Raw genomic sequence first — 16,543 nt, 5'->3', positions numbered from 1 at the left:
TACATCACAGACTTGAAGGACGAAAGGAAGAAGGAGTAGACGGGAGGGGTAACAATAGGAAGAGAAAAGTTTTGGACGTTAACGTATGCGGATATGGCGTTATTGGCAAAGAGTGAAGAAGATTTAAAGGGAATGATGAAGAGATTAAGAAAATATTTAGATAAAGTTAGGATATTGAGTTCGGAGAAATCGAAAATATTGGTATTTGAAAACGGCAAGGAAAGGAAGAAGAAAAGAGAATGGAGATGGCGAGAAGAAGATATAGAAGAAGTAAAAGAATTTAAATATTTAGGATACGTTCTAGAAGAATGGAGGAATAGAGAAACAGATAATGAAAAGGCTTAAAAAAGCGATCATAAAAAGACATAGAGTACAGGAGAAAAATTGTATAAGAACGATTTTAGAAGAAGAGTGAAGATGTTTGAAGCGTTAGTACGCAGTGAGGCTCTATATAGTGCAGAAATTTGGGAGTGGAAAAATGAGATAAGGATGGATAAGATAAAAAGAAAATGGAGGATTTGCCAAAATACTTGATGATAGGAAGCAAGAAAGGAAAAATAGGAACTTAATAGCAAGATACAGATGCGGAAACGAAACAAGAGGAAATCAGTATTGGAAAGAAATAGAGAAGATATGTAGAATTTGTGGGAACGAAGAATCTGATACATGTGTTAAGGGGGTGTCAACTAACAAGTAGCAATATCTAAATAGAAGAAAGAATAAATGAAGAAGGGAAAGGATTAGAGATAATGAAGAAGATCGAAAGAGAAAGAGAGAAGAAAAAGGGATAAGTGAAGGAGATGCCTTATAAGCGCATAATATTATATAATATTTAAGGTATGTTCTTAGAATATTATATCTTCTAAAAATATACTTTGAATATATCTTAAATATAATATTATAATATATAATATTATATAATATTATAATATTATGCATTTATAGGGTAGATGCTGGAGCGACAAAATAAAGAAATAAAATATTAAAATATTAAATAAAGTATTAAAAGAAAGTTTTAAAGTATTAGAGTTAGAAACCAGAAATCAAAGTAAAAGTAAAGCTTTAAGTTAAAAAATTAAAAGGTTTATGTTGTGTTAAAAGATGAAAAGATTTTATAGTATCGTCCGTTTAAGTTCTTGTGTTTAATTGTATGTCAGTATTTAGACTTCTATGTTGATATGTTGATATGTTCAAATCCTTTATTTATATGCGATAGTATTTATATTAGTACGAAAACGTTGTTAGTGTTGTATGTTTTAATGTACACTGGAAGTCATCCTAAGCCGTAAGGCATGGACAACAATAAACTAACTAACTACTTTCTCATTGATTATTAAGAGATTCAAAAAATTTTAACTGAAATGTTTGCGTTTTAATTTCAATTTTTATTATACAATTTATTATATATACGTTTCTTTTATATTTTTGTATGTTTGTATTTATTTATTTTTTAATCTGCATTTCTTGTCCTTTCTTTTTTGTATTTGCGATTTATTATTTTATTTCTATTTATGAGTTTAATTTTCTTCGCGTATTTATAACTGAGTTTTATGTATTTTTAATATTATTATAAATTTCTAATATTTCAATATATTAAGTTTCGCGTTTGTTTTGGTTTTTAAATTTTGACATTTTTTACTTATTTACACTTAAATAATTTGCTTCTTAAAGCCTTTTTACTTCGTTTTATTATATTTGAAGCTTTATGTTTATATATATAAACCATAAATATGCAAATGTACATACATCTATATTTGCAATGCAACAATATCGCTTGATACTATATTAATATATTATATATATAGTATTTTTAACATGTACATATTTTTATAATTAAATATTTAAAATATGTACATTGAAAATACACTATATACACTAATTTTAGTTAAAAAATAACCTGTTTAAATGAATTTTTGATGGCTGGATTCGGAGAGACGCTTATATGTACTATTATAAAAACATCTTTATTACTTACTAAAAGTTGAACAAGGACAGAACAAGCTTATAGCACTAAAAGCGTGCTCCCCGTCGCAGCCTTTTACTGTTTATGAAAATAAAATAAAAAACTCTGCAAAGTTGATTTTGTTGTTTCAGAATAAACTTGTGTGCAGCATATAAAAATAGTCTGATCTATAACATCTCAATTATACTATCTTACATTTTTTTACATGAAAATATAATTTATATTTACTATAAAAATTTAAATCAATTTAAATAAATTTTTTAGAACTAAGAAAGAAAGAAAGATTATATATATATATATGTATATACTTGTATTTTATTATAAATTTATAAATGTATTTAATTCTTTTTATATCTAACTTATATATCAATACATTTTATTATTCCCAAAATCTTATAAATGTTTATTCTTATTTAGAAATCTTTCCTTATAAAAATAATTATAACTAAATACCTAATATATTAATATATTATATTGATATTATATTAATATTAAACTGACAATGAGATATAATATTGATATTTAATTAAAAATTTTTTAAAATACTTAATTTTTTAAAATGTTTTTAGCAACTCAATACAATCGATACCGTTCTACTTTCTACCTAATATTCGATTTCTGTGAACATGACTTAGCTGGTTTGTTGTCAAATGTAAATGTAAAATTTAGTTTAGGTGAGATAAAAAAAGTTATGCAACAATTATTAAATGGACTCTATTATATACATAGTAATAAGGTAAGAAATTATTATACTTATTTTATTTTTTGTGTGTTCTAAAAATTTAAACAAGTAACAAAAATAAATTATATATTTAATAATATTATTTTGTTATTTTATAACAAAAGATTATACATTTAGTAATCTAACGTAATTATTCTATAGTAACATAATTATTATTCTATTATTATTCTATAATGGATTAATTTATTATAATAATAATGATAATGCATTATTTTATATATTTATTTTATATATATATTACAGATTTTACATAGAGATATGAAAGCTGCTAATGTTCTAATAACAAAAAATGGTGTATTAAAGTTAGCTGACTTTGGCTTAGCACGAGCATTTAGTGCAAAAAATGGCCATTCAAATCGTTACACAAACAGAGTTGTTACTCTTTGGTACCGACCGCCAGAACTTTTACTCGGTGATAGGAATTATGGACCTCCTGTGGATTTGTGGGGTGCTGGTTGTATAATGGCAGAAATGTGGACAAGGCATGTATCATCTTCTCTGTATATCTTGCTAAATTCTTGTATAATTGTATAATTAAATAAATATAATTATACAGGATGTCCCGAATTAGCGGATCAACTCTCGTGAGTAGATAGAGCGTGTTAAACTGAAGAGAAAAGTTTTATATCATTTTGCTAAATTCGCAATAATTAATGAGATATAAATTAATAAAGATCGGCTAATTTGTGCCAGGATAAGTGCGAAGAAGCCTCCTACTTGTTACTTGATACTAGGCGCGCGGCGAGACAGGACGGAGCGCTCTACAAAGGACGTACAAAGGACGTACTGAAAGAGACACGTACAGTGCGCGCTGCGTTTTATATGTCTCGCCATGCGGCTAGTATCAAGTAACAAGTGGGAGGCTTCTTCGCGTCGCGCGCTTATATTGGCATGGATTGGTCGATCTTTATTAATTTATCTCTCATTAATTATTACGAACTTAGCAAAATGATATAAGACTTTTCTCTTCAGTTTAACACGCTCTATATACCCACGAGAGTTGATCCGTTAATTCGGGGACACCCTGTATAAATATATTTTTATGAATTCACAGGTCTCCTATAATGCAAGGCAATACTGAGCAGCAACAGCTTATATTGATCTCACAATTATGTGGCTCAATAACGACTGAAGTGTGGCCAGGAGTGGAAAACCTAGATTTATTTAACAAGATGGAGCTTCCTAAAGGGCAAAAAAGAAAGGTAGAGAGTTAATAAAATTCTTTTTCTTTGTAGACGCCTGAACATATAGTGACTGTAATAACAGGTTAACATTACGTTATACAATTACAATATACAATGATAATAATGTGATATTGACCTAATAATATTAACTTTTATTTTTTTTCAATTAAAATATAAATTATAATTAATGACTTATGTATTATAATAATTAATATATACAAAGGATTGTACTAAATTTTATGAAAATTTTATAGAAATAATATAAAAAATGTATAAAAAAGATTTTTAATAATAATTTGATAAAAGAGCATTTTTGAAATTAATTTTTTTATTGTATTTTTTATTAGTGTTTTTGTATCTTATATACATTATATAATCACATTCACTGTAACACAGAAACATTGTATTTTCAAGTCTATATTTTAATAACTCTTATATAATTTTCAGTTTTAATAAATTTCTGCAATTTTAATGATTTTTTTTTATACAGGTGAAGGAAAGATTAAAACCATATCTGAAGGATCCTTACGCTTGTGACTTGTTGGACAAACTCTTAATTCTTGATCCTAGCAAAAGATGCGATTCTGACTCAGCGCTCAATCACGATTTTTTTTGGACTGATCCAATGCCGTGCGATCTCAGTAAAATGTTGGCACAACATACTCAGAGCATGTTTGAATATTTGGCACCCCCGAGACGACCTGGCCACATGCGTCATCCGCACCATCAAGTACCCGGGGGACCAACTAAGCCAACTTCCAGCATGGCCGAAAGCGGATACCAAGATCGCGTTTTTTAGTATATTTTATTCCAACATATATATGTATATAAGTTTTATATATAAAATTATCGTGTAGTTATAATTTTTCATTAACGTTACTTTAATATAATTTTAATAAGTTAATTTAGTATAATTTTAATTTAAATTAATTTAGTTATTTTTTTCTTAAATATATATATATGTATACAGAGAGAGAGAGAGAGAGAGAGAGAGAGAGAGAGAGAGAGAGAGAGAGAGAGAGAGAGAGAGAGAGAGAGAGAGAGAGAGAGAGAGAGAGAGAGAGAGAGGGAGGGAGAGAGAGAGAGGGAGAGAGAGAGAGAGAGAGAGAGAGAGAGAGAGAGAGAGAGAGAGAGAGAGAGAGGGAGAGGGAGAGAGAGAGAGAGAGGGAGAGGGAGAGGGAGAGGGAGAGGGAGGGAGAGAGGGAGAGGGAGAGGGAGGGAGAGAGAGAGAGGGAGAGGGAGAGGGAGAGAGAGAGAGAGAGAGAGAGAGAGAGAGAGAGAGAGAGAGAGAGAGAGAGAGAATATCTGCTTCATTGATCATGACTTTATTACTAATTTTATTTTTCCTCCTGTAGAATTATCTAAAAGAATATTTATCATTCTAGAATTTAACATAATTATTAATGTTACATATAAATTTATACAACATAATATAATTATGAAATTATAATTTAATACATTAATTAATCATTAAAATAATTTCTCACGTCATTCTGCTTTACAATTTCCACTTTGCAATTTTTACTATGTTTTTTCTATGCTTCTTCTATGCCTGAATTAGCCCTAAATTCTTACCTCTTTTGTAATCTTTGCAATATTTATTATACTATCTTTTAAATACTCTAATAATAAGTAAAAAGTGGAAATAGGGAGATATCTATTTTATACATATTTAAGTATTGGCTGTATTTTTTGCAATTTTAATAAACTTAAGAGCATTTTTAATATAATTTACATAGGTTTTATTATATTTAAATTCCAGTGCATCAACTATATTAATATTAACTTTATTACCAAACACTGCTTCTCTTGATACTAATTTCTATATTTTTATGTCCCTGCATTCCTGTGCCGCGATATTATACCACTCGTTGCGATAATAAGATCGTCGTCAGGGTGCAGGGTAATGTGTGATGGAAGATATTAGAAATTTGGAGATCAACTGTCAAGCAGTGAGTCGCGCTTTTGACAGCTCCGTAAATTTTTTGCGTCTCGTGATCTGTATGTTTCTTGTTAAAATTATGTTTTTTTAAAAGTATGTTTTCTTATTTAACCTCGTGAGTGCCAGTTGTGTCGCGCGTTTGATATATTTCGAAATCGACCTGCCGACATAACAATATTATATCATTGGCAACTTTAAAATTTTTCCCTAACAATAATGTAAGATATTCTACTCAATGTAAGGAGTTTATAAATGAATAAATAAAAGAATAGATAAATATATATATAAATGTTTGTCAGGAAATAAATGTTTATCAGGATTAAGATTGTTCACCACCGCACAAGCATGTAATAGAACGATGATGTCCTCGGAGGTGATGCTCCAGAATGATGCCGCACTGAAATGTTAGATTGGTCGTCGTTTAAATAATTAGCACAGTTAATTAAAACCAGACAGATCTTTTATTCTAATAACTGTTCAGCACAGCGCGGATTAAAATACAAATGCTTTCTCTCTTTTTATTCGGTTCGATAACCGTTACAGTTGAGAGCCTCACGATCTTCGTTTATTAACAAAAGAACACGTCTTAATATCGCGGCTCGAGAGAGAGTGCCCCGATCACTCACTTCGATATCTCGCAAGAGGTTCCTTGGGCGCGAAGACAAGCTGATGACGATTTATACGTCAGCGCGGCGCAGGCGCTTAACCCAGTCTTCTCGCTATACATCGGGTGTCGCAAATCTTACAATAAGAACTGTGACTTCCAACTGTAGTGAATTTATAAAAATTGGAAGTAGTTATAGTTTGTTATTTTACTGTCTAAAACGTATATAGATGAAAAATTAAAATCTATATTTTTAAACTGTATAAAAAATTGAAAGAAAAAGATTTAAAATAGGTTATATAGTTATATGTAAGTGATATGGTATTAACGCGCCTCCGATAATTCGCGTTAACGCTGACTCTCGTATAAAACGGCCGGTTCGTTCGCTACACTCCGCGCAGGCTCCACTCGGGAGATTTCTTGATTAGAAGGAAGGCACAGAATAAGCCGTCTCAAATGTATTCAAAGGCTTTATTTGCGAGACAACAGAACAACGCGGATTACTGTCTTCGTCAGACTCGGTTGACGCCACCGATTCGACTGACTGCCGCAGTCGATCGGGCGATCATTGATGCGGGAGTTTTGACCTTATTTTTGTCGAGCTTTAGGCAAACAGCGGTCTTCTCGCAGATTCGGTCTCGATGAAAAAAACGCAGAGTGCTCGACCCGAGAGCGCTTGGAGCACAAAAATATACAAAAGTGACGAACATACGAGAAAACAGCTGTATGATTTGGGTTTTTTTTTTTTTTAACTTACGATGGACAAGTTTTTCTTAGAGATAATAATCCTTAACATATGGGTTTAAACAACATTGTATTATATAATTTATATAATTTATTAAGAATTACACTTGAAAATCCATTCCTTTTTATTGATTAAAAAGTATTTTATGCTTATAATTATTTGCTCAAATCAACAAGAAATAATTTATTATTACATATATATATTTTTGAAACCATATATATTGTAAGGCACGGTCGGTAACGTAGATAGCGACTAAATCCACTAATATAGAGGGTGGCTCGAAAATACGGAGTGGGAAGAATGAGAGTGGGAGTTGCGAGCGGGTAAGACTTGCGAGTCGAGCGAGCAAGCGAGCAAGCGAGGATTCTCGAGTCGAATCGGAAGAGAAATAGTCGAGTTTAGAGTTAGAGAATCGCGTCGAGTCGAAATACTTGTAATTTTAAATCATTAGAGAGAATCTTTTGAATATACTTTTATTTCAATTTACTTTACATTTCTTGAGTAAATTACCGGTCATCCAAGATCCGATCACCTCCTTTACAATATAGTATTACGTCCGCGGATCGAGATATATCGAACGCGCGCGGCACGAACAATACTTATGAGTCGCGTCAAATAAAGACACACTTTTAAAAAAAGGTAATTATCCAGAAGAGCTGCCTCAGATTTTGATCAAAATAAGTTTATTCAACGCGTTTTGGCTCGAAACGAACGAATCTGGCAGAGATAATCATCGCTCTGCCCCGCGAACCGAGATATTAATTGTTAAAAATGACAGATTTTATGGTTAGGAAATCTGTGTCATACTGACTGAATCTAGCGATATGAGCATGCGCTGCGGTCACGCATGCATGCGTTTTAGTAACTTACACAAAATTTTAAATAAATCCTTTTTAATTTTAATAAATTTTTTTTATGTTGCTATGCAAGTTGCAAACCCATGTGGAATCGTATATGCATTGCAAAGTACATGCTTAGATGGGAGTGCATGGGAGTGAAGGGGCTTCGCCCCGTTCCCATAAAAAAATATAACAAAAGAGAGCGTAGAAACTACCAAGGCTGACAGTACTGTGTGGAAGTTCAGATTATGAATAAAAAATTATAAATATAGTGTAAGAGTTCGGACATAGGTTGAATTAAAATTTTACATTAAAACTTCCACACAGTACTGTCAGTCTTAATAGTTTCTATGCTCTCAAGTTTTGGTATATTTTTTTAGCCCCTATGCGCTTCCATCTAAGCGTTCTTTTCTAGCATGTACATAAAGTACATCTTGGCTTCGCCCCGTCCCCATAAAAAATTATATAACAAAACTTGAGAGCTTATACTTTTTGTAATATATTTATCTACCTATACTTCATTAATATTGTATTCTACTTTTTAACCTTTATATACTGAAATATTCTTGTTCTCTAGAATCTATCTACATTTGAAATTTAATAGAATAAATAATGGGACGTTTCGTCTCCTTATTTATTTTTGTCTCCTCAGCCATAAATTAAATAAAAATTACAATCCTAGGTCAAACTACATAAAACAACGCAATTCAACGTGATTTCAGAAATATTACATCGCTCGTCATTGTCATGTTGTTGTTGTGGGCCCCGTTTCTTATTTTTATATTTAAGTCAATCCCGGAACGCATGAAATTTCATGGAATTTGATGTTTGTCTGTTAATTTGATTTAAATGTTACATGTACATAAAATTTTTATTCTACAGCGTGTCTGATAAAGATTGAATCAACGTTCGTGAGCAGGTAGAGCGCATTAAACTGAACAGAAGTCCTTTACCATTTTGCGATTTTCACAATAATTATTGAGAAATTAATTTAAAAATATCGACCAATACGCGTCAATATATTAGCGCTCTGCTAAAAGACAGCCCACTGTATCTCCGTACAGTTAGCCGAACCACTTTGATTTTTTTATAATTAAAATTAACTAATCGTTTGGTCATCGTTTGGTGATGATTGGTCGTCCAATTAAAACGTTTGGTCATTCATCGTTTTTTTTAATTAAATAATTAAAATTTCGAAGTAAAGTTAGCCGAACATTTTTATTTTTCGTCCAATCGAGTTAAACAAGAGCTTATTCGATGCAGAATCGTTAGGTTGTCACGAATAAATTCTTTACAACGTTTGGTGATCCATATAATTTTAATATGCAACAAATTAAATAATATATATTAATAATATTAAAATTTTAACATATTGTTTACTGTCCTTTAAATAGTATATCTAAATAAAACATAACTTTCAAAACATTAAATTCTTGTTATTATATTAATAACAATTATTAACCGATGAAATGTTATCCTATTATTTCGCGCTGTTGTTGTTATGCCACAGGCCTGACAATGCACCATAATTTTATTTCACTATTTTTTTGTAGAATTAATAATTGTGCAAAATAATACGCGCATGTGTCTCTCTGACAACAGCAGCAGACGATGCTAATAAGCGTCAAAAAAGTGGACACTCAAGATAGCTTCCGTCAGCGATTTGGTTAGCCCCCACTACCGATACATTCCCTCCTGTTTCTTTTTACTCTTTGGATTTGACTAGCCCTCACCATCGATACATTCCCTCCTGTTTCTTTTTAAGGTGCCTTTTCATATGCAGCATTTGCTACAGCAGCAAACAGTCACGTGACTGAAAAATTACTAGCAGCATATAGCATATTTTCTGTTCATAAAAAGATGTAGTAGCAGCAGCAGCAGCAACAACAACAATAAATTATAACCTAAAATAATAAATAATATAAATAATATTTATTATAATTTATTATTTATATTTTATTTTATCTAGTACAATATTATCTTTATTATTGGTAAGACTTCGGCGTATTATTTTTCCATTACCTGTAATTAAAAATTTTATTGTTCAAAATATTATATATTATATAATTTATTTTTAATATTTTTTTGTATTATTTTGATTTAATATTTACTACAAACTGGATAAAAATATCGATTATTATCGACATAAACTCGTTCAAATCCATTTATGCATTTATAACTAGACACTAGCTCTTCAACAATTTCCTCACAAACACCGCAAGTATTTACAAAATTAAACTGAAAAAATTAATTAGTAATGAAAAAAATATTTAGTAAGAGAGTTTACATAGTCATAAATGTTTCATTACTAGTCGCGAAGAATAACAATTATGACACTATAATTTTTACTTTCACATTTCTATCTTATTTATTTATCTTTTAAAATTTATATTATTGACACATACAATTTAATACATACCTCACTCGATGTCATTTTATTTTTTCTTCAGCGAACTTTAGATTAGATATTAGGCACTTTTGATGTGTATGTATGTACATACATACACTATGTTTTGATGCTTTGCTGTTCATTTGGTTGAACTTTATAGCAGCAGAGAGCAGTGCCACAGTATAAGTATACACAGTAGCGACAGTGAGCGTCGGCACCTTTGATGTAGGTTAGGTCTCAAGTCACGTGGTATACCACCATGTTGTTAGATGTATCACGGCGGCACGATTCGATTATATTATATATATTGTACAATAAAATATTTGTATGCAATTCGATTATGATCTACATAATTTATTGAAGCAGAAAAAATGCAAAGACTTCTGCATATATATTTTTCTTTTTTTTTAATTATTTACAAAATAAAATATTCAAAATTGTTTGTTTATGTTATTTTATTTTATTTTATTTTTTTTGTAATTTATTGTATAAACAAAATTGTAAAATATATATAGATTATTAGACGTGAATATATAATACATATATCATTGGGCGCAAAAGCGAATATATAGAACATTGGACACAAAAACTAAATATAAATTTCAATAAAATTATTCTACAAATGATTAAAATATTCATATATGATTACAAAATTCCTCAAAACTATTCCGAGTATCCTTCAGTGGAAAGAATATGTCTTAAGCGTCAATGTTGCAGGTAACTGAAACAATAATTGAAATAATTAAAAATATATAACATTCACTATGTTATATAATAAACTTATAAACAAAGTAAACATGTTAAAAATTTATGTTAGTAAATAACATAGTCTCATAAAAAGTAAAAATGTTAAAAATTTATTTAGGAATAGGTTTTCACATTCAACCAAATTGAACTTTAATAATAAAATAATAAATATATAATAAATAACTTTAGTTATAAACTTAATGATAAAATCAACCTAAATCTCAGTACACTTAGAATCTGATGAGATCAACTTAATAATTAAACTAAATAATTGAATAATAACTTAATAATAAACTAATACAGACATTTCTATAAAAATATAAAAAAATTATAAATTATAAATATAGAAATTTAAATATAATTAAAAATTTACATTTATAAAGTAAGAGAACGTAGACTTTAAATTTTAATTGTGACGTAAAATTATAGTTTTTCTGTGTCCAGGCTGCGATTTGAAACGCTTATTAATAAATTTTAATGTGTAAAATAATCGTATTCCAGCATATAATTTCAATAAGTAAATATAGGGAAATTATTGACACGGATGAATAAATTCAATATCTTTAAAAATGGTAATAAGGTTGTGAATTACACGCTTTTGTACAATCAATTTCTCAACTTTGGAAAAAAATAAATGTTCTAATACTTTAATATATTCTACGAAATTATCATTCGGCATTAATAAATTCCCGAAAGGATTATAGTAGTGTGTTAATGGGGATTCTAACCCAGGAGCTCGAGGGGAGTGCGGGGGGATGACGTCACGCAGGTCCGCGGCGCGATTGGTAGGCAAGGGGTACGCGGAGAAGAGAGAGAGGTCCGCGTCGCAGCCGGTAGACGAGGGGTTTGCGGAGAGAGAAGAGAGGTCCGCGGCGTAGCCGATGGGTCCGCGAGTAAGGAGAGGGATACAGAGAGACGGCATGATAGGTGTTCGCAACGCGGTAGAAAGAGACGGCGCGATAGGCGTTCGCAACGCGGTAGACGGAGACGCGTGGTATAGGATAGGATAAGGAGAGTGCTATGTGCATTGTACATAGCGTAGGACAATGAGAGCATAATATGGTGGGAAAAGGAGAAGATTACAATAGAAAGATAGTGTGAGAGAGAAAGAAGGAGGCTGAGGCAAAAGGATAGCGAGAGTGCGATAAGACGGAGGCTAAGGCGTACGCGAGAACGCAGAGAATTTTTGTATGTTAAGTTTTTTTTATAATATTAAATTTTTTATATATTATTATATATATTAAATATTATCTAATTATATAATTATATCTTATTATATATATATTAAATATTATTTAATTTAATCTAATGTGGGGGAAGAAGGATAGGATAGATAAAGGAGGCGCAAATAAGTAATATATATGTGTTTAACGTAAATATAATTTTTATTTATAAAAGAGTGTATGTGTGTACATATAAAGTGTGTGTGTGTGTGTGTGTGTGTGTGTGTGTGTGTGTGTGTGTGTGTGTGCGTTTTAAAAATAAAAATATAAAAAGTAAAAAATATAAAATCTAATATATAAAATATAATAAAAAAAGATATAAATTTAAAAATATAAAAAGATATAAAATATAAAAAGAAATTAAAAAATATATTATTAATGACGCTCGCAATCGAGTAATTACAAACATAAACAAAGGTTAGGCCAACAAACGAGCAAAGTGAAAGGGTGTTATTAACAATATTTATTATTCTTTTGTATTTGAATCTGAACAATCAAAATATACGTTTCGGCTGTACACAGCCTTCCTCAGTATTAAAACACAAAAACCGTAAAAACAAATTAATCGCATTGATTCTTAACGCCAAGACTTTCTTAATATTATATTGCATAGCAACCGCCAAACTAAACTCTATCAAAGGATCCATTATACTATCTAACTAATACCTCAAAACAACCAATACAGGACAGAGTCAATTGAATCTTAATGTAATGTTCCAAAGAGTAAGCAGGCATTATGGTCGTCATAATGTATCTATAATGCATTTTAACTTCTTTTATTACTTGAATCTGCCGCGGTGACCAAATTAATAAATTCAACGATTGAAGGCGATAATTCTTGACCACTGTTCAGCAATCCGAGTACTCGATTCATATTTTTACAATCGATTTCGTGCTATGAAAGGTGTGTTTTCTGTCAACAAATATCAGTTTTCTTATAGCATCGTTGTATCGGCAAAGTCTAACAACCATCAATGCACATTCACAATAACTTACACCGCCTTGCAAATAACGGTCAAACTGATTTATATGAAGCTTCGCGAACAAATTCAGAAAAGTAGACCTGCCTCCAACAGTGTCTCAACAAGAACTATTATTATATTTACAAAAACATGTTAAGTTATGTACAGGAATGAGAGAGCACATGTTTGCATGTATCTGACAAGCTTCGTAAACAATTATGTATGTTGTCTTGTAAATAAGATTGTCATGATTTATATGTTCGTCGTTTATAATTCGCGTAAAATATCATAATATGCGTCACTTAATAATTCCGTGTCCTTATTTAAATTCAGTCCATTTTTTTGTTCTTTAATATGCAACATTTCTGAAATCAATCTTTTGTGATAGTTCCTCTCTACATCAAGAATTTTAACCTCATCCCAACCAAAAGTATGTTTCTCTTTTTTGATGTGTTCCGAAATTACCGAGTGTTTTTCAGATTTTTGTTTAATATTATTCATATGCTCTTTCATCCTTGTTCCTATTTGTCTTTTCGTCTGTTCCACATATGTCGCGTCACAGTCATTACAATATATCTTATAAACTACGTTTGAATTTGTCATAAATGGTTTTTTGTCTTTCTGTGCTTTGATGATTCTATCCAATTTATTCATGCAACGATATCCTATCATTAAATCGGATTTTTTAATTGTAGAAGCTATCCTGCCAGACACATCACTGACATACGGTATAACAAAAGTCCCCGTCGGTTTACAGAATTGTCACGGTCAGAGCGTTGTGTCACATCTATTTGTTTTTTAGAGTTGGATTTGCTGGAAACAAGCTTTTCTATTCTTTTGTTTATCATTTTAAATAACCAATCTAGAGGATAACCTTTGTCTATTAAAATGTTGATTATAAGTTCAATATTCTTTTTGTGGAATTGTGGATGTGATAATCTTAATGCTCTATCCAACAAATTATAAACAATTCTGATTTTGTGGCAATATGGATGGCACGAAAAAAACGACAGAACTCTACCCAAGAACGTTTTTTGTGGAACCAATCAACATAAATAATACCGTTTCTTATCATGATCGTTAAGTCTAAGAAACTTATGTAACGGTTTTCCTCATATTCTACGGTGAATTTTATAAAAAGAAAATATAAAACTTAAGATATAAAAAGATAAAAAATTAAAAATAATGGGCGGGAGGGTGAGGGGGAACGCGCGACAGCTGCTTCTGTAACAGAAAAATGATCATTTTTATTAGTACTTTTAGAAGAAATATGTAAAAATTTGAGCGTATTATATAGAGATACAAAGGGCTCCTCTCCGAACAATCCGCGGAGGCAGAATATATCCACGTACACGCACCGGCATAAATGGTGTCCGTCGGTAAATGTGTATGTACGTACGTGTATGACAACCGAGAGCGTCACATACACATGCAGCGCGTACGTACGTGTCACTTGAAGCGCGGCGGAGTTCATGCAGCGGAGGAGAAAAAAGTGGGAGGCAATCCGATGTTGCATCCTTAGCGCAAGCCGCACGATCGAAAGAGAAAGCATGACAAGACGTGATGCCGATTAGTGGTGTCCTGTAGCACTGCCTCACTCACTCTACGCTTGAATGCAGGAGGAATGAGCGAGAGAGCTATAGGACACCGCGTTGTCTCTATATGCGTCTCGTTCGCTCTCGCGCTTATGTCATGCTTTCTTTCTTATTCCTTCAAGAAACGTGGCTGAACTCTGCGCATCGAATGCCGGCATTCGTAAAATTATAATTATATTATATTAATATTAGAAGTTCGGTTTCACATATATCAAAAAAATATGATTATTCTAATTAAATATTAATTTATTTATGATTGCGTATTTTTTTTTCTATTTGTGTAAAAAAATTTGCTAAAAAATATATATATACATGTATCATTATGAGTAATTTTGAGATTCACTAGAACAGTAATTGTAAACTTGCATCCGTTTGTAATTAAATTTATAATTACTTATAAATAAACGTGTAGAAATGATAATTCGTGATATAAAATATTTTTCGTAATTGTATTATTACAAAACTCAAATTTTAAATTCCCGATAAAAAATTTCTTATGTATAGTTATACAGAATTGAATATTATTATACAAGATTCAACACAATTGTGTAAAAATATGTATAATTATTATAGATGACACCATATAAAACGTTACGTATATTTATATATAAATGGATTGATAGCTACAATTAGAATTATGTATATGTAAGCTTATACATACTTATACACAATGCCTGCAACATTTTATGTATAATTATTAATAATTATATATTAATAATTCCGCCGCGCTTCAAGTGACACGTACGTACGCGCTGCATGTGTATGTGACGCTCTCAGTTGTCATACACGTACGTACATACACATTTACCGACGGACACCATTTATGCCGGTGCTGTACATATGCGGATACTCCGCGTCCAATTCTCGGGCACGGGAGCCGTCGCACCACAGGTCCTTCCATTCCGCGCACTTCTTACGATAGGCCCGCACCCAGCACACCTCCTCCATATGCGCTATGTTTATACACCCAGGCACATCATAAGCACCTATTTGGAAAATCTATAAAAAACATATAAATATATTATAAATATATTATAAATAAAAAAAGCGTATAAAAATAATAATAAAAACTACTTACATTTCCAAACAGGACCTCCAGTAGCGCCTGGAATAGGGCGTGGGCCAAATTTCGCGCTCTTCGAAGTACGCGGCGATGGTACCGGCGATGGTCGATCTATTCCGGAAGCCGTATGCAGCGGTATCCCGTCTCGAACATCGCCTGCATGAACGCAACAATTTGCGACATTTTTTTTTGTTTTTTTAACAAAATACGCTAACTGCACCACAGTCAGACACTTTATGCCAGCTCCAGCGAGAGCTAGGTAACGTCTCGGTAAAAAAAATGGGTAGGGGATTAGCATGACATAAGAGTTAGTACGAATGCTTACTCTTCACAGCTGATAAAAAAAATTAAAAGCTGACGCGAACTGTCGCTCCACACAGCATTCATACAGATGATTCTAATTGAATATCATAAAAAATATAAAATATACAATATAAAATAGATAATATAAAAAGATAAAAAAAATTAAAATAAGGGGAGGGAGGGAGAGCGCATCGCAGCGGCTTCTGAAAAAAAACATCATTATTAACATCTTTAAAATTTTA

At 31.3% G+C, this 16,543-nt stretch overlaps 1 protein-coding gene across 1 annotated transcript in view; it reads left to right on the top strand.

Moving 5' to 3' along the window:
- The window catches only part of Cdk9 (Cyclin-dependent kinase 9), a 33,352-nt gene extending 28,483 nt beyond the window's left edge, over positions 1-4,869 (top strand). Inside the window, exons 4-7 of the mRNA XM_072893778.1 lie at positions 2,533-2,699; positions 2,949-3,187; positions 3,760-3,907; positions 4,380-4,869. Of these exons, the coding sequence (XP_072749879.1) occupies positions 2,533-2,699; positions 2,949-3,187; positions 3,760-3,907; positions 4,380-4,688 (863 nt within the window). The 3' untranslated portion in view covers positions 4,689-4,869. The remainder of the gene's footprint in view (positions 1-2,532; positions 2,700-2,948; positions 3,188-3,759; positions 3,908-4,379) is intronic.
- Positions 4,870-16,543: the final 11,674 nt, after the last annotated feature.

Source organism: Anoplolepis gracilipes, chromosome 6 (genome assembly GCF_047496725.1).
Source record: "Anoplolepis gracilipes chromosome 6, ASM4749672v1, whole genome shotgun sequence".
In the NCBI taxonomy this organism is placed as follows: domain Eukaryota; kingdom Metazoa; phylum Arthropoda; class Insecta; order Hymenoptera; family Formicidae; genus Anoplolepis; species Anoplolepis gracilipes.
This window is presented reverse-complemented; position numbering and strand designations above follow the sequence as displayed.